Source organism: Chamaea fasciata, unplaced genomic scaffold (genome assembly GCF_029207755.1).
Source record: "Chamaea fasciata isolate MVZ Bird 193981 ecotype frontalis unplaced genomic scaffold, bChaFas1.0.hap1 SCAF_1, whole genome shotgun sequence".
Classification (NCBI taxonomy): Eukaryota; Metazoa; Chordata; class Aves; order Passeriformes; family Sylviidae; genus Chamaea; species Chamaea fasciata.
This window is the reverse complement of record NW_027094086.1, coordinates 105,793,096-105,811,443: the sequence shown is the minus strand read 5'-3', so window position 1 is coordinate 105,811,443 and position 18,348 is coordinate 105,793,096. Positions and strand designations below refer to the sequence as shown.

General features: G+C 38.3%; 1 protein-coding gene across 7 annotated transcripts in view; it reads right to left on the bottom strand.

Annotated features, from left to right (window-relative positions):
• ELMO1 (engulfment and cell motility 1) overlaps nt 1-18,348 on the bottom strand; it is a 304,867-nt gene that overhangs the window by 172,181 nt on the left and 114,338 nt on the right. For all 7 annotated transcript variants that reach the window (XM_066192198.1, XM_066192190.1, XM_066192232.1 and 4 more), the window contains 3 exons: nt 14,890-14,940; nt 13,291-13,413; nt 11,824-11,955 (listed from right to left, as the gene is read on the bottom strand). In XM_066192198.1, coding sequence (XP_066048295.1) covers nt 11,824-11,955; nt 13,291-13,413; nt 14,890-14,940 — 306 coding nt within the window. The remainder of the gene's footprint in view (nt 1-11,823; nt 11,956-13,290; nt 13,414-14,889; nt 14,941-18,348) is intronic.

Sequence of the window (18,348 nt, the reverse complement as noted above, 5' to 3'; positions counted from 1 at the left end):
TTTTTTCTTTATTTTAAATCTGTTCTCCTCTGGAAGGACTAAAGCTAAGAGGAATTCAGCTGCATATGGTAAAAGGCTGGTTTATTAATTTTACCACTGTTCAAGTTGCTAGATGCCCATAGCTCTGGATGAATAGTTCTGGGAAATCACATGCAGCTGCATGGTAAACCAGAACAGCAGCTTTAACATATGAATTTTTGTGGTCTCTATTACTGGTCACTCTAAAGATGCATCTGACCCAGGGACCTCACCCTGTGCGTACCAGGTCAGATGAACAGCACCAAGTTTATACATAATTAGTAGCTTCTCTACTGCACACGTCATCCATCGCACACATCATCAGGTCTGGCTTTCCTGGCCGCAACCTAACCCATTTTCCTTAATAAGAAAAAGTTCCTCAAGTTTTCTCCAAGCCATTAGAGAAATGCCTCCAAACAGCAGTAATTCTCTTGCATTCTTCTTGTTAGCACCCAGGATCCACAGACAAAAGTGTGACAATGAGGAAAAATTGCATTATCTTTTGGATTTACAGATCAATTCTCAGTTTTCACCACCCATCTCATTTTTTGTCATTCTTGAGTATTTATTCCACACTGCAATCACACTTGGCTGAGAAGATGCGATGACCCCCAACAGCATCTGCTCCTGTGGCCAGAGGAGATCACCCCCCTCTCTTGAGGGGGGTTGCACCCTCACTCGCATGTAGGGCAACCAAGCAGTTCCCCTGCTTGTGCCTAGCAGGCACCTGCCCACACATCCTTGCACTGCTCAGAGTGGCCATGGGGCTTAACAAAGAGATTTGTGGCTCAAACATTAATCCTGGGGCCTACCCTGCTCTAAGTTATACCAGAGGAGATATCTCCCACTACCACACTTTGACTTGAAAATTGCAGCAAATCTAAGTGCCAGTGCGAAGAGTTTCAGCATGAACTTTGCCGAGCTACAAACCTCAGTGGGGAGTGCTCCATTTAACCCACAGGAATCCTCTTTACAGCACAGCCCTGCTTTTCCACAGCCTAGCACCAGACACATAGCATGGCATGGAATCATGGAGTGCTTTGTTCATGGCAAATAATAACTTAGAACTATGAAACAGCTTACAGGAAAGATCACAATGGGTCACACACAAGTGAGCTCCTAACAGCACCAAACATGAGAGTAAAGTTCAGGGATTTCTGGATTTCTGCTTCTCAGGTGTGAAAAGAGATTGATGCTTTGCTGCTAATGCTCACATTTGCAGAACGTAGTCTGAGCGAGCATCAAATCTAAGTTTTTCTTATTAGATCTATAACTATATTGATAAACTCCTGTCTTTTACAGATTTGCAGAAACTCTTGGAAGGTAAACAAACAAACAAACAAACCCCCCAAAAAACAAAACCAAAAAAAACCCCCAAAAACAACACTCCCCAAAACTAAAAATCCCAGACTGCAAGAAAGCATCCCTGCCACAGAACCTACACAAGGCTGAAAAACACTCAGACACAGGAACAAACTACTATTTTCGGGAAGATGAAGTATCTCACCAGTAAGCGCCAGAGAGGAAAATATTTACAGTGCACAGTATAAAAAAACCATAACATGCAAGCCAAATTAAGTAACCCACAGAGGTATCATTTAGCCTAAACATCAAACATCTGCTGGCATTCAACTGAGAAATGGGAATTTACACCCAAAACTGTTATTTTTACTATTTCTAAGGCTGAAAAGATTCTGTGTACATGAAATCGAACTGTTGAAAAACTCTGGTGAGCAACTGACATCTGGTGTGATACTAGTGCCCTCTGCTGTCAAATAATACACTTCAGTTACCAGCTGTCTTTTAAAATCAGATTCTGATCTACTCCAAATAATATTGAGCCATATACAGCAGGGAAACCAAGTATTTCTATCTGTAGGTGAATTATAAGGAAAAATAATCCTGACAGACATTCAGTATTACTGTAAAGAGAAGATAAGTACTCTCTTAGAAAACATTCTGTGAGATTTCCACATGGAGCTTCATATTTTAAAACAATCTAAAATATTCATCTAACAAATTAAAACATTCCTTTGTTTTTCAACAAGCAAAGTGAAGATTTCAACAAGTGAAAAGGAGCCCTTGTGGATTTGTTTTTGGTTTCCATTTTTAGTTTATTTTTAGGAAATAAGCTAAAAAAGTCCCTTTTCAGACTGTATTCTCTCCATATAGATTCAGAAAAATTAAATGTAAAATTAACAACTGGCTTGCAGATTGCAGCTCTCCCAAATGCCACTACAGACTAATAAAACCATTAGTTACATCTTTAGTGTCATCATCAGTTCATTTATATAACCTTACTCTTTCATTCTGTTTTTATTTTCTTGTAATTCATGTATTTTGTTCACCTTTCTCACATAGGTTTCACTACCTTTCTTGTGGTTGCTCTGCCTGAGATCTATCAAGCAGCAATGTTCACAGAAACATCAGGGAAGCAAGATGTCAAAAGCAAAGGGAAACTTGAGAAAAATACCTAATTACAGGCAAATCTGGTTGTGCCACCTGCAGTTCAACTTGTCTGCCACTTTCCATTTTTAAACTTTAATTTCAGATCCTTTAAAATTATTTTAAGTGTTAGAACAGAATATCTAGCCTTTTTTTTTTCCTGTGCAAAAGCCTCAGCAAGTTTTAGCAATTATTTGACCATTTTTAGAGGTGTTTTATTGAGCACTGCATTGCTCTAACGAAATCAATTTTTACATAATTGTTTGTCAAAATCCAAGCCCACTCATTCTATACAAGGAAAACTTCTAGGACTTACTCTTGTGTAAGCCTTGAACATTCCTTTGGAACATGGGCTGCATTATAAATGCTTAGGATTAACTGCATTTAACAAATCTCTTCGGAACACACTTTTTCTGAAGATGTTGCCTCTCCTGAGCATTCCCTGGCTCCACCTTCCTCTAGGCTTAGAGAAAAAAAGCAAACCAGGAATGGAATGGAAAGAGAGGGTCAGTAGAAAGGCACAGAGAAGAGTGAGAGGTGAGTGTCAAAGTCAGGAATTTGTGAGTGGAAAGGCTTAGAAGAAGTGCAGGAGTGCTAGGGCAGAAAGCAAGACGGTGTGCACAATACTAATAAAATTAACAAGCATTTCAAACATTCACATCAGCTTAGATGTTTTCATTGGTTTAAGGTCAATATTACTTATATAGATCATGTTCTTGTGATACTCCAGTACACAGCAAGAGGATTACATAGTTAAATGTTACTCTGTGAAAACAGAAATGACAAAACTCATCCTCAAGACCTGTTTTGTCTCAAACACTTCCAAATAAGTGTTTATGAATGTAAATACAGTCATATGAAACTCCGTTTCTTTACTTCAAAGATTATCAAATACTGACAGTGAAAGTTACTATTACAACTACGCTCTTTCCTAACACCAAGAAATAAATATGTATGATTAGTCTTCATCTTCCAAAACTGACTTGGAAGAATAAATCAGTAATGGCTTATAAGATAGCCACCGAAAAATTTCAGCTTCAAAACGAAATGACAGGAGAATGAAGTTCGCGACCAGCGGAGAAGGGCAACCTCTAGTGGTCGTAAAGGTAAAAACGAGAGAAGAAACCCTATGTAAGAAATCCTGTCTTATCCCATTGGTCCAACATTAGAGGATTTTCAGTGGCAAAGGACAGAGCGGCTTTTCTTTTTTACCTGGACACACCATCCGCAAATTTAACTCTGCTAAATAAAAGGATACTCAAATCTTATGAAAACTATTTATTACAATGAAAGGAGAGGAGAAGAAGAATCTCCTTTCTGGGAGAGTGCTGTAAGACACGGATTTTACTGGGCTGAAAGGTGCTTAACTATTAGCTGCCACAACTAAATGACAAAGGGTTAAATACTTAAATATATGAACCATATTTACATATAGAAATATGGCAACTGACCAGAAGGTCTGGCACTGCATATATGAATTGTTCAGCAAAACAAAATCTTTTCAAAGTTGTGTTCCCCCCCCCCCCCCCCCGGAACAAGTGATTTCACAAGTTTTGAAACAGTAGAGAAAGTGAGAGAAAGTGAGGGTTGTAGGAATAGGAAGAGTGAAGGAGGATGGAAAACTACTAATAGTTTTCAGTAGTACAGACAATCTGTCATCTATGCTCTTCTACCATTAAGCCAGTGATTAAATCTGATCTAAAATTTAAAAAGGATCAGGTTTAAAATTTTAGAAGGATCAGATCTAGTTTGACACATATGCAGCAGTGTTATAAAAATGTTCTTCTGCCACTGCCTAAGTGAAAAAGAGAATCTAAATTTAAGGATGCATTGCTTTTATTATAGTTGAAAAGTTTTCCCAAAGAACCCACAAACACTGCAGAGTATCATCTACCAAAGGAAGTAAGAGGGGGAGAGAATTAAATAGCTGCAGATGACCACTCACAATCTTTGTGAAGAGTTTTTCAGCATTTTAGACCAGTTCCAGATTTCAGTCTCAAATCACAAAATTTCTACTTCCTGTTCAGGGTTTTCACAGTCCTACAACTCATAACATTGTAAGATTCAAATATTCAGGCCTTCCTTTTTTCAGGAAGAAAAAGGATGAACATCTTCAGGTCTTCAACAAGAATAGCTAAGTAAATGCATCACACGGCATTTGCTTCTGTCCATCTCCCTCTCACCAACTCTCCTAGGAAAGTTTTATCCTCCCTAGCGAGACAAATTGGTACCACTAATCCAGATGATCAGCTGGAATCAAGGAGGTTTCAGAGATCCAGACACAAGTAACTCCATAAAATTTAAGGACTATTCATATCCCGCAGGGTTTGGCATCCCATTTCCATCTCAGTCTTGTTCTGTGTTAACTTTATAGAGCCCAACTCAATTTACTGTTTAATTGATTACCACTCATCCACACCCTGCAAATTCCCTAAAACTGTGCACTGCCCTGTCACTGCACAACTTCACTTTGACTCTACTTTCTGTCAGTCAATAATAAAGGGTGAATGATCATCACACAACAAGGTAATTCTTTATCTACTGACTCTCTATCAATGCAAATATGAACATTCTTTGAATATGCACACACGTAACCAGAAAAGCTGTGACTGAAATAATTTATCATGAACAGTAGACTATAAAATATCAACAGTTGAAGTTAAACTGCTGAAAACCAGCATGCAACTATTTCACAGCCTAGGATAATAAGCAAAAGGTTAAATAATTAAACTGTGGTTGAACTATTCGAGTCAGACCCCCACACCTTATGGCAACAAAAAGGAAAGAAAAGCATTTTATCTATAGATCAGTTAAGACGTGGGGCTCATGGTCCTATTTTTACAGTGGCCAACACTTCCTATTTGTAGATGCTGTTCCCATTTAATGGCTTGGACAGCACTTATTAGGCAAGTGAAATCTTCAACTGAGGCAAAGATTAATATTTGGACCACGTGGCTAAACCTAGTCCATCCATTTCTGAAAATAAAACACAGGAAAAATGCAATTTGTGTCTGTCTTTAGAAAGCACTGACAACTTTCAGTGCAAAATTTGGAAATGACTGAGCAGGCTTCATAGTGATGGAGGAACAAACAGGGTGAGAGGAAAAGGTGGAGAGATGGAAACTAGTGAAAATTCAGAGAACTGCCTCACAAGGAGGGAGTGAGGATCTAAAAAAGTGGAAATTTAGGGAGAGTGAATGAATTTAAGAATGAATGAATGAATGAATGACAATGAGTGATCAAACAGGATGGAAGGAGACACATCCAGCTGGATATCAGAATGGTACAAAGAGCCTAAGGGGATTGGGAACTCAAAACCAAAGACTAGGGAAAGAAACTGAGAAAGGCCAGAGAAGCTAAGAAGTTGGAAAGCAAGGCATGATAGCACAGCACAGAGTGCTGGAATTCTGGAAATTGAAGATTTTAGGCTTTCTGTGCTAACAGGTACAGACCCTCAAGCAAGCACTACATTTGACCTGAGGCCATGGAACAGGCTTCCAAAATTGAGTGATAGCACTGGGATTACAGGTGTGTAGTTTCAAGAGGGGTGTGTAATGTCACAGGGTGTAAAACTTGGGATTTATGGTTTTAGTACATAGCAATATATATAAAGCACTATGGATGAATTAGGGCATTGGCTAAGTTCTTCTTTCACCTTCTTCTTCATGGGTTTGGGTGGTTTTTTGCAACTGGGTAAAGAGGTCTGCATTGCGGACCACGGATGGTTAGTTATTGGGTTAAAAGTATAAACAATATAGGTGTCATCTCATTATTGGGTAATTAGCGCTTAAAAGACTGTGGAAAGGGTTAGAGACAGAGCCATTTTTTGCCTTGTTAGCTAGAACTCACAACTTGTGAGACTATACTGCAGATAAGAACTAATAAACAACTGAGTCCAAACAGGAAAACTGCGTGTCCCAAGTATTAATTCCAGCTCTAACACAGAAGAAAAGAAGATAAAAATCAACAACAAGGAACCTCCAAACTACCAAAGCTCAGTGAATAAACCCAGAAACAGCCTAAAGACTGTATAACAAGTTAAAGAAAGGAGGCGTGGTGTGTCAGCCTTGGCCAGCTGCCATGCACCCCCCCCAACTGCTTGCCTACTCCCCTCTTCAACAGAGCAAGGGCAGGAAAAAGCTGGAAAAGCTCACTGGCCAAGATAAGGATAGAGAGACTGTTCCATCATGGGCAAAACAGACTTGACTTCTGTAAAGTCAATTCAATTTGCTGCCAATTAAAACTATCTGAAAAGTGAAAACAAACACTAAAACAACACCTTCCCCTATGTTTTTCCAAAGCTTAAACTTAATCCTTCACTCTCAAATCCTGGGGCAGGGGTGGGACACAGATGAGTCATGAAAATGAGGGAGGGGGAAAAGAAGCTCCCAAGTGAGCACGAGGAAATTACACACACCAGAGCTCTACTAGGCAGGTTGAAGAAGACGGCAATTAAAGACTGGAGTCATTTGAGTCTGCACCTTCACAGGCAATGATTACAAGGTATTAATTACATTATTGCAAATTATCTTCCCAAACCCTCCTTTCAACAGGGTCAAGGGACTCCATCTGGGGGATATACCATGATGTCAAGGAGGTTACTGTGAACAGTCAGCTAATGAACTATTCCAACATACAGTGAGAAGCACCACAGAAGAACCTGCGAGAAAACTGTTAGTTCTTATCTTCAAAGTGCTACTTGGATACTGTGCTGTAAAACAAGGGGGTTTTGAAAAAGATAAAGATAAAAGACTTAAGATAACGTAGATTATTGAGAAATAGCTTAAGATAAAACAAAGTACCTGCTCATCTGGGACATGAAGAAGAGGAAAAAAAAAAAAGTCCGAAGGAAATCTCAGAAGCTCCTAAGGTCTATATTTTGCCTAAGGCAAGCTTTAGCTAACTCTCAGCTATTTCGAAGCTTCTTTTCAAAACTTCTTGGACAAATCTTCCACATTATCTGTGCTGGTGCTACTTCTCCTCATATTAGAAACTTTTTGCAATGTCTAACATATAAACTATGAAGCCATTTAAGTCATTCATAATCATTCATGTCTTACTTCAGACTGCTCTAAGCAACCCTGGTTGCTGGTGGCCTTTTTTTTCTTTCAGTCCTCATGTGCTTTTCTTCCTGGACCCACCATTGTGAAATACAAAAACATTTTCGTAATGAATTGACCTCCATCTTTAAAGTTGTGGCAAATTTTGTCCCCATCATACCAATTAAAAATCTCTCCTATAAATTAATTGCCATCACTGCCTCTTACCTTACATATGGCTTCCTCCCTTTCAGCATTGGCACACACACTTGAGATTTCCACAGCGTTCAGGCTGATTGGCTAAAAAGGCAACCTTTTAAAGTCGAGTCTCATGAGACATCTCCCTTGTCACTGCATGAGCCTCACCCTCTGCACACAGCATGCATTCAGTCAGTCCACAAGTCACTGCAGAGTTTACTCAAATTATATAGTGTTCTAGATGATGTTTAAGAAATGCAAAAAATGGCCTCAACAGTTCATTTGTTCTGAACATATCTTTGCACATAAATCTTAGCTTAACATTCAACTTTTTTGTGGCTACATCACACAATCTCTCTTATCTTTTCCCACTGAAAAGATACTTGCCTGCAGATGAAATTCTTGCCAGGGGTCTAAATAAACACCATTGCTCTTTGTATGACTGTATAAAATGACATTATTTCTGTTTCTGTAATTCAAAAGGTTATCTGATTTGTGAATGACATGGTGATTCTTTGATCACTGCTTCCCATATTCGTCTCATCAGAAGATTTCTTCAGCATATGTTAACTTTCTTCTGTCACCCTCACTAATATCCTGAAAGTCAAGCCAATGCCTGCCTTTCAAAGAACATCCCACTATTTTCAATTTCCATTTAAATCATCACCTTCTAGACAGCTCCTTACTGATTTCATCTCTCCATCATCAACCCACATTTTATTTTGCTACAGCAGCAAATGCCAGTGTAGCACAGCAAAATTATGAAATCACTCACTTTCCATGTTGGCTTTTTGCATTTATATAAACCATTTATATTTAACTGAAGAAAATCAAAACAAAACCAAAACACACAAAAAATCCTCAGAAGCTCTACACACTGAAAACTTGGGAAAAACTGTTCTAGGATGTGATTACTGGAGTTGGTTTTTCCAATATGTTAAGTTTCTTATCATTTGTTCAGAGCTTCCTATAAACAAACACATTCATTACAATTTCTCAATGACAGTAGTGCTGCTGAAAGAATTATGATAAAAATATACAGGATTATGAGTTGTTTTGTAATAATTTTCCACCTCAGTAATGGGAATTAAGCTTACTCAAATACAAGGGGGAGTATTCAGGCTACTTAATTTGAAATTGACTCAGAAAATAATAAATAATTCAATAGGGTGGAGTGTATCCCAGATCACCTAATTGGGTCATTTTTGTTGCATTCATCAGTATTTTAATAAATCTCACAACTATCTCATCTGAAAATCTCTTTACTTGGTCATCACAACCATCTGGTGAGGTCCTGTGGTTGCTTTCGCTGAATGTAGGTTTCTAACTATGCAGTTTTATAAATTACATTGTGAGCTTCTGAAACCATGTCTGGACTTTGTCTCTTTTTGACATTACTTTTGTAGTGGGGAAGGCTTTTTGATGTGGCTGAGAAAAATAAACACAATTTTTGCATTTCCCACACAGAAAGAGAACAAGCAGTCCAGGAACAACTTAATAGCCAGACATGGTTTTACTCTCTCCCTTGAAATGAATATTTAATCAGCTCAAGAAACTGGTTTCCTGACCATCAGTACCAGTGGAATGAAGACATCATTTGAAGTCAGACTCTTGTTTGGCAGGTTTCTTGTGCCACACAGCTGAAGCAGAGGGGAGACAAACCTCATGCTGTTCAGTTCATGATCAGTTTGCTAATGTAACCCTCTACTTGCAGCTGATGAAAGCACTGAAGACACTTTATTGAAAAGACACAGATGGGGTGAAGGCAGCCGGGAGTAAGAACACTGCCCCATGTATGAGGCTGGAGATAAGCAGCCAGATCTCACAAGAAGTCCTGCTCCATTTCCTAGCCCTGTGGGGAAGGTAATGCCCCTCTTCAGCTGTTAAAAAAAACTGCACCAGCAGTGTCATCTGGACTCTTAGCTCAAAGTAAAACTTCTGTACAAGAGTAGAAAAACTCTCCTCACAGTTCACAGTTGACATTTTTATTATTTGTACTTTGCCTCATCATACTGCTAACAGAATAACCTGCCTCCCAATAGGGCTCTTGCTGTGGTGCTTCTTCCACAGCTTACTTTCACAAATTGCTTCTTATCTCCCACTACACTTCCCTACATTTTCTTCACTGCTTTAATCCCAGTTCCCATACCCTCCTAAACTTTGCTCCTCATCCCCTTTTGAAAGGCTATCATCATAAAACAGTGCTTTTTTGATGCAAACAACTGCCAGAGTGTTTTCAGTAGGCTTCCCAATGAACAGCTCAAATGGGACTAATGAAGTTGAGGGATGAGTCAACAACAACAACAACCAAAAAAAAAAAAAAAAAAAAAAAAAAAAACCAAAAAACAAAAACCCACAACCCCCAAAAAAACCACCACTAAAAACCCAAACAAAAAAAACAAAAAAAACCCCCACAACAACAACAAAAACAAAAAAACACAACAGAAAAACCCACCTCACACTGAGTTTCAAAAGCTCCTTCAAAGCACTAGTTTTGCTATCATGCTTGCAACCTCAAAATGCCAAGTTCCTCCCTTCCCGTCCATTTACTTAATTACTCCTTACAGATACAACAGCACTGATCCAGTGGTAATTTTTTCCTCATTCATCAGTAATGAAAGCAGCAATCAGAACACAGAAAGGCTCTACCCAGTTCCCTTGCGGTTTTGTGAGAATTGAGCCCTATGCCACTGAGCTGAGTAGACCACTCAAACGTCACAGTAAGCTCCAGTTGGCACCAAGAGTGCTAAAAACCTCTCTGTCCATAACTGTGGCTACTGTAAAATACTCAGTGTGCATCTGCTAGAGCAACGGGACAGTAATGAATCACAGAAGATATGAAGCATACCATTTTACCTAAGGAGAAAGAAAACTGCATACTAACCTAGAGTAAGCAATAAATCAAGATATTAATTCACTGTACATATGCACGCTCTGTTTCCAGAGGGGATAAAACACACATTATTAGTTAATGTGTGTGCAACAGTTTAGCCAGATTGTGCTCTGCTTCCCAACAGGGTTTTAGACAAGTCCAGAACTACAATTCATCTGATTAAGTCAGGGTAGAAAAGATTCTGCATTCCCTATTCACAGACTGAAGGACTTCAAGAGAACAAAACACAAGGCCCTGTAAGTGAATACCATGGAGTCATACCTCAGATTTATTGGCTTATAGGTCCATATTATTGCTAACAAACTACAGTGATTTTACAGGGCTGTCCCAGATCCATTAGGCAATGCCCGTTCATCATTAAAAGCTAGATTCTAATGGTGGCACGTCATGCAAAACTACATGCCTAAAACTTCAAGTAATTATTTCTTTCAGCTAGAATCATAAAATTGTTTAGGTTGGAAAAGACCTCTGAGATCACTGAGTCCAATTGTGCCATGATCACCACTAATCTATGCCCCTAAAGCCACATCTACACATCTTTTAAACACCTCCAGGGTCCATGACTCAACCACATCCTTGGGCAGCCTGTTCCAATGCTTGACAACTCCTTCCATGAAGAAATTTTATGTAATATCCAATCTAAAACAATCTTGCCCTGTAACCTGTTACTTGGGAGAAGAGACTGACCTCAATTATCCTCCAGGAATCTCCTAGAATGTTTCCTCTCCGCTGTATCATATTTCCAGCTGACAGCTGGTAAGTTCAAAGTGTCCCATGAGAACAAGGGTTAGAGATCTTGAGACTTCTCCCAGATGCTGGTGAAATACTTTGCCTGCTTCTTTATCCTGGTTGGGTGGCCCATAACAGACTCCCACCATGAAATCTGCCTCATTGACCTTCCTCCTCGTCATAAACCATATACGTAAACCCATAAACACAAAATCCTATGGTCACCATTACTAAGCTCGGGGCAGTCAAAACACTCCCTAACATACAGGGCTACTCCACTACCTCTGCTTCCTTGCCTATCCTTTGTAAAGAGTTTATAGCAATCATTCCAGCACCCAGGCTTCTGCTAGAGCTGTCACTTAGAGTTAGCAGGATTTCTGGGGAAGGAAGTTATTCCCTTTTAGGAAATAGACAGAAAACCAAGTAAGAGAAGAGACTAATAAAAAGATGTAATGGTTGTATGCACCCATTTTCAGTGGACTACCACAAAAAAATACTCACAATAAATCCAAGTTTTTTATAGTCTCGAGTGTACATAGATTTCCGTTTCTCCATACTGCCACTGCTGTTGTTAGGTTCAGATTCAGCATCAAATGCAATTCTTCGGAGTTCAAATATGATATCCCGCTGAGCCTATGTTAAAAAAAGTTTAAAAATTTGGTTAAAATAACTGATCTCCCACTTAATTGAACAATACCACAAGAGGTGTTTCAAAATAGTATTCCTCCCCACTGCCCAAAGCTTTTGTGTCTAAATTCCCTACTTCATACTTGGAGAGACAGACAGCAAGAATGACCTCGTGGTTCCCACTTTCAAAAATCCTCACATTTATGAGATTCACACATGGGTGCTTAAGTGTTGACTTCCAGAAACGGGGCCCAGGTTAGCAAGGCCTCTGACCACTCAGGTTTAACCACAGAAGCCAAGAGATCACACACATTTGAAATGAAGCTGCTGATTAGGCTGGTACTTATGCACCTGGCTGGATGAACACAAAACAAATCAGCACTCTGCATTCATTTTGGTAACTATCCATTTTTGCTACTGCAGAAATAGGTAAGAGAGGAATTACTGCACCAGCAAATATCTCCAGATGGTGATAACCACCCTACCAGCAATATTAACAACACTGTGTTAGTCACTCTCTATGGAGATTTGCACTAACTGACTGCACGTACATTCCCAAGAGTCAAACTTTTCCATTTCAAACTCAGGAAGCATAAAATCCTACAGCATGATGTTACTTTATGTTTACAGCTATCTCACTCTCCCACCTTATCTTCTCCAAATTATCAGTAAGCCTTAAGATGACTTCAGCTTAGAAATGAAATCAGGTTCCTCCTTATACAGGGTCTAAATGAAGGCCACAAAAATTTAAGAAACAAAACATATCATCCCTGTGGCTCATCAACCCCATATTTAAATTTCTGGGAATATCTTAGGGGAGTGTTACTTTTTGTTCAATGAACAATATCAAAGTCTATGTCTGCACACAGCAAGCAATAAACAAATGAAGTAACCAGTAACCCAGTAACCAAACCAAGGTTTATTGTTACACAATTTAACTTCAACTCTAGTATGCCAGATAGTTTTCATGCAAGCATTCAATTTAGCTCTACATAGGTACTTTTAGGAAGGACCATACATCTCTATTGCTTCTGAGAAGGACACAAAGGAAACAAATGCTGGGCAGCTCCTCAGAGTATCTGCTCAGGAAGACAGGAAATTATGTTCATGGAATCACATGCTAAGGAGGGAGAACTGCCTGGCCATTTTGTTGTACTTTTGCACAAGGAATGAAATAGCCAGTGCATCTTCATACAACCAAAAAACCCCATAACTTAACTTTACAGAGAGAGAAAATGAGTATGTTCCTAGCAAGTGTCTTTTTCTTCCATGAAGAGCTCTAGGTACATCAGTGAGGAATTGTCCTCTTCCTGCTAAGACCAGATGATGCCAGATGCTTACTTGATCTTGTGGATCCATTTTTGTCATCATTCTGTCTTCCAGAAGATTAAAGGTAAGTACTTGCAGAACATATAGCTGATGTGCCATTTCATTATTGATGGCTCTCTGTGCCCTGATAACATGCTGCAAAGAAAAAGAGAGATTTTCGTGAATCAGAAAATTACAGTGGATGCAGTCAGGTGTTTCTATTTCTGTGTTTGCTATGCAATGGTGTATCTATTGAATCCAGAAATTTTAAAAAAAAAAAAAAAAAAAAAAAAAAAAATCCAAACAAAACCCAAAAACCCCTAAACAGCCAAAAAAACCTCCATACACAAACACAAACACACCCCCACCCCTGAAAATCAAACCACTAGGACTAGCACTACTGATTCAGATACTGTAGTAAGTAACTTAAGGAGACACAACTTCATACTAGATAGGGTCTGTGCACATCCTGAGAAGTAGCATAAAAAAAAAAAAAACCCAGTGCTGAGAAGTCACTCCAAAGAATAAATTCCATCCCAAGAGCTTTAGAGCTCTGTATTTTTTTTATTTTTTCTGAGAGATTACATTAAGAAAATATTTAAGAGAGTAGCTGTCTGAGCAGAAAAGTATTCAGGCTGCAAACACAGCCAGACAATAAAGTGATTTAACAGGGCTCAACAGGGAGTCAGCATCACACCACAATCCTGCCTCTACTAGACAATCTGTATGAAGAAAACTCCTTAGAAATACATTAGTATATGATGCCCTATATGTGCAGAATTATCCCGTTCAGAAAGCAAACACAAAACTAATGGACAATTTAAAAATCCCTGGTATGCCAAAACCACCAAGCAGTTTTATATGGGAAACAGAGCCAGGACTCTAAAACACAGCAAAGTACATAAGGAAAGAATCATCAAGTGGGAGATGGATACATCAACTGATGTTGTGCAATTCCAGAGATTAAAAGAATCCATCTGCCAAAAGCCACTGGAGCATTTTATGACAATAAATAAACACCTAAGAATATTATCCTTATGATGGTTCCAAACTTCCTGTGAACTCAACCAGTGTAAAAACATGCCTTCTGAAATAAATTCTGGGGGTTTAGTATGTATCACTGAAATTAAGATAGCAAACAAGAGTGCGAGGGGTTGTTTGGTTTGTTTTACACTCACTACAGAAAAAGATTTTGCCTAATTCCATTGAAGATGTAATCTACTCAAACATCAAAGGCAAAATCCCTGATTTTCCATGATGCAGGTCTTCGATATTATGTCCATTAACTATTTCATTAGCTTTAATTCATGCTTCTTATGTGTAAGTCATGATGAGTTATGTCAATCAAGACAGAAAAATCAAAAGTACCTAAAAAACACAGGAGTATTTAACACTGTATTTTCATGAAGAAACCACAATTTCTGTGACTGGGAAAATAACCCTTCCAAAAAGCAGTTTTGAACCCATTCAGCCACCATTCAAACCTCATTTTCTATATTACAAGGCTTCAAAACACATCAAAATCCAAAGGCAATTAATTAAAACATGTCAAGATAAGACCTATGAACACCAAAAATGGAGTCACCTTTTCTCTCTCCTACTCAACAGTAACTTTGACAAACATGTACTTACAGTTAAGATGATGGAACGAAGCTGCTTTTGTGCCAAAATGTTTGCCATTTCCTGATTTAGTAAAAAGAAAAAAAATTTAAAAAATAGCCAGAAGTGTTTTTCTATTTCAAAAAATAGAAAAACACACTGACTTAAAAGGTCTTACATTTCTGCATTGTTACTTACAAATGAAAAGAAGCGGTATATCAGCATTATGACTGTATGCATTATTTGAGGGATCAAAAAGTCAGAATTCTCTACCACAAGAAGAGAGACCAAGATATTTAAAAGTATATCACAAGCTGAGGGCTTTGGTGGTCCAAATCCCATGGTGAAAGACTTCAGAAGAGACTTCTGTGGGTCGAAGAGAGTATTTACACACTTGTTCAAGCACAACTTTCCCCCACAGACAATACAGAAAGAAGCATGGACTGGAAGCCAGCCAGGACTTTAAAAAAAGATGTCAAATAAAATGTTTATTTACTTTAATACTTCAGCTGTTTTAAATTCAAGTGTTCCAACTTTCATTCAATAAATCAGCTTACAATTCAGTGCTGTTTTATTACAACAAATGATGAATCTCCCCTGTATTTTAGTATCAGTGTTGACACTGGTCCACTCTTTTGCTTTAAAGTAAGTTGTCTTTCTAGACCTGTCTGAAATCACTGTCAAGGTGAATATGCTTTAACACTTAAGCAGATCATCCCAAATGTCCATGCTGCAAACTGTCATACAATGAACAGAAAGGAATAATTTACACTTACCAAGCATAAGAGTCTAATCTTAACCATGCCTACAAGAGCATGCCCTATTTTTAAGTTCCACGAGTTCTTCCATCAGTATAGAAATGTGTGTTTCTGTGTGCATGTATGAGAGATATGCTTGCACATGCACTGCCTTCCTGCTTAACTTCGTGACAGCTGAAGACTAATATAGAATACATACTAGTCACTTCTATATTTAAAAAGTCCCCTAGAAAACAGAAAAACTGAGACTATAATATTAAACATATGAAAAATGGATGACTAAAACACATCTGCAGAAGCAGTGTAAATAAAGCAAGTGTTAGGCGAGAACTTGCTCAGAAAAAAAAAAATTCTTATTGTGAGATAAGAGGCAGTCAGAGATGTTGAACTCTTTTCTTTGTACCATGTAAAGGGTGCTGCAGCAGAACATGGGAGTGATAAAGAAGGAACAAGTGACCAATGATAAGAGAAACTCAGCTTCAGGTTTTAAGCCTTTTCCGGCTGCACAGGTTTCAATTGCACATAACAGCAAAGGAGCAAAGGAATGGATGATATAGATGGTTCCATCTCTTCCACAAATGAGCAGCTGAGCTGCAGGGGGAGTGCCAGGCACATGATATACTTCAATGTTCCGTGGAACAGACTGGCTGGATTTTTGTCAAACTATGTACCCACTGCCAAAAGAATAACAGGTACAGAATATAAGATGGTATTTCTACATTCAGTGTAAAGAAAACAATAAAAAGGAAATTCTTCTATTTAATTTTTAGAAGATTTTCAAATTGTTAGTTCTTTCTTATAGCTATCATTTAAAAAGCTGTTATTGAGATACTGGGGGGTTTTTTGTCACTGGACTAAAATTGATTGAAGCAACAAGCATTCAAAAAACCAATTACTGCATCAAAATCGACTTTGCCTCCAAAAAGGCTATACAGTCATTAGCAGCTAATAAGCTGCCTCTTCTGATATAAGTATTGTACTAGCTGATGAGAACAAGAATTATCTGACCAAATTTGCCATCTCATTTCCCATAGCAACGTCTCTGCAAAGAATGCAGACAAATGAGAAAGAAGTTTCAAACATTCGCAGTATCATTTCAATGCTCAAACTCTCAGCTCTTTCCCAATAGACTTATTTTCTATTTTATTAGTCACCTAGCTTTCTCTAGATGATTTGGTCCTTGACAGGGGCAGGAGAAGCAAAGCAACCAGGGAGTCCTCATTAAAAAGAAAAATCTTGGACTTCTTGGGTTTTGCATTACAGAAACAGAGAGAGAGGGGAAAAAAAAATAGAGGGGAAAGAATTCAGACAGCAGTGCCAATTTAAATCCCTTCCTTAATTGCAGAGCAGCCATCCACATCATGCCTATAAGTCAGCAGCAGAGAGGGTGCCAAAGTTCCCAGAGTCATATGAGTTTTGATGCAGCTTCTCACTTCTAACCATATTACTAGTGAGTGCTGAACATTAACTTTTGAGTGCCCATCACCAGATAATTGCATAAGACTGCATCACCTCAGTTTATTCTCTTAGAAAGACAGAGTTCAGTAAGTGCCATCTGTTAATGCTATTTGGAAGGCAATGGACACCTACTTTCTCTATTGTGTGGTTCACTAATTAACCACAAGACAGATATAAAGAGAAACAGAACAGATTCTAACTGCATATTCTGGGTTATTAAAGGCTGAGGAAAAATTTCTGCAAGTGTCAGAGCTATTATCCTTCAAAGCCAAAGCAGATCATTATCTCCTGATGATCATAAACTCCCTGACTAACAATTTTGTGTCACAGCAGCAGGTACTACAGGTGAAGTCTGCCTGGCTTACTGCCAGCCTCACTAGGTGGTTACACTGTTGGCAAGACACAGTTTTGCTTGCTGGAAATACAGTGTTACTGTCATTCAAGGAACACATGCCCACTGATTAATACTGAAGTCTTATCTACATCTGACAGCGTCCCTCCACTTCGAATATGACAAAGCATACTTTTCACAGAAACACCACGGCAACTATTCACAAATGTAAAAAGCAAAACTTTTGGGTTTCTTACAAGAATCTATTATAAATTTATGCCAAAATTGTAAGAAAAACTTTTATTCCAATTTTTGGTCATTAGGTGCCTTCTCGCCTTAGTTACAGAAGACTGTATTGGAGGAAGAAGGAAAAAAGAGCAGGGTGAGGGGTGGAAGAGTCTTTTTTTTGTAATTAAACCACAGTTATACTTTTCCCTATTTGCAATGTTAAAAATATTTTTAGGAACAAGAAACAAAACACAAAAAAACCAACCAACCTCCCCTCAAAAATGCTCATTAGGACTTTGATGTTTGTTTAAACAGTCTCCAGCATTTAAAAATGTAAATAAATCTAAGGAAAGTCCTTGTCAGAACTGATCAGCAACCCTCAGTGAACTTGTTCTGGACAGTAACAGTACGTCACCACAAGAATTATCATCACTGTTCCTGGTGACAGAAATGTTAAATAAATAAATGACTAAATCTGTTTTGACACAAGCCAGTAACTTCATAAACATGGATAAAACTTTGCTATTTCATAACACTTCACATTCCATCCCCATTTAACATGAAGTAGCAATCTTGAAATATTTCCTGATATCTGGCACTAAAGTTAACTTAAAATAGCACACTATAAAAGTCATGAAATGCTTACACAGCAAAATATTTTTGTTTTCAAAAGAAACACACTTTTTAATAAAAAATCCGGGGGAAAACATTCTACCA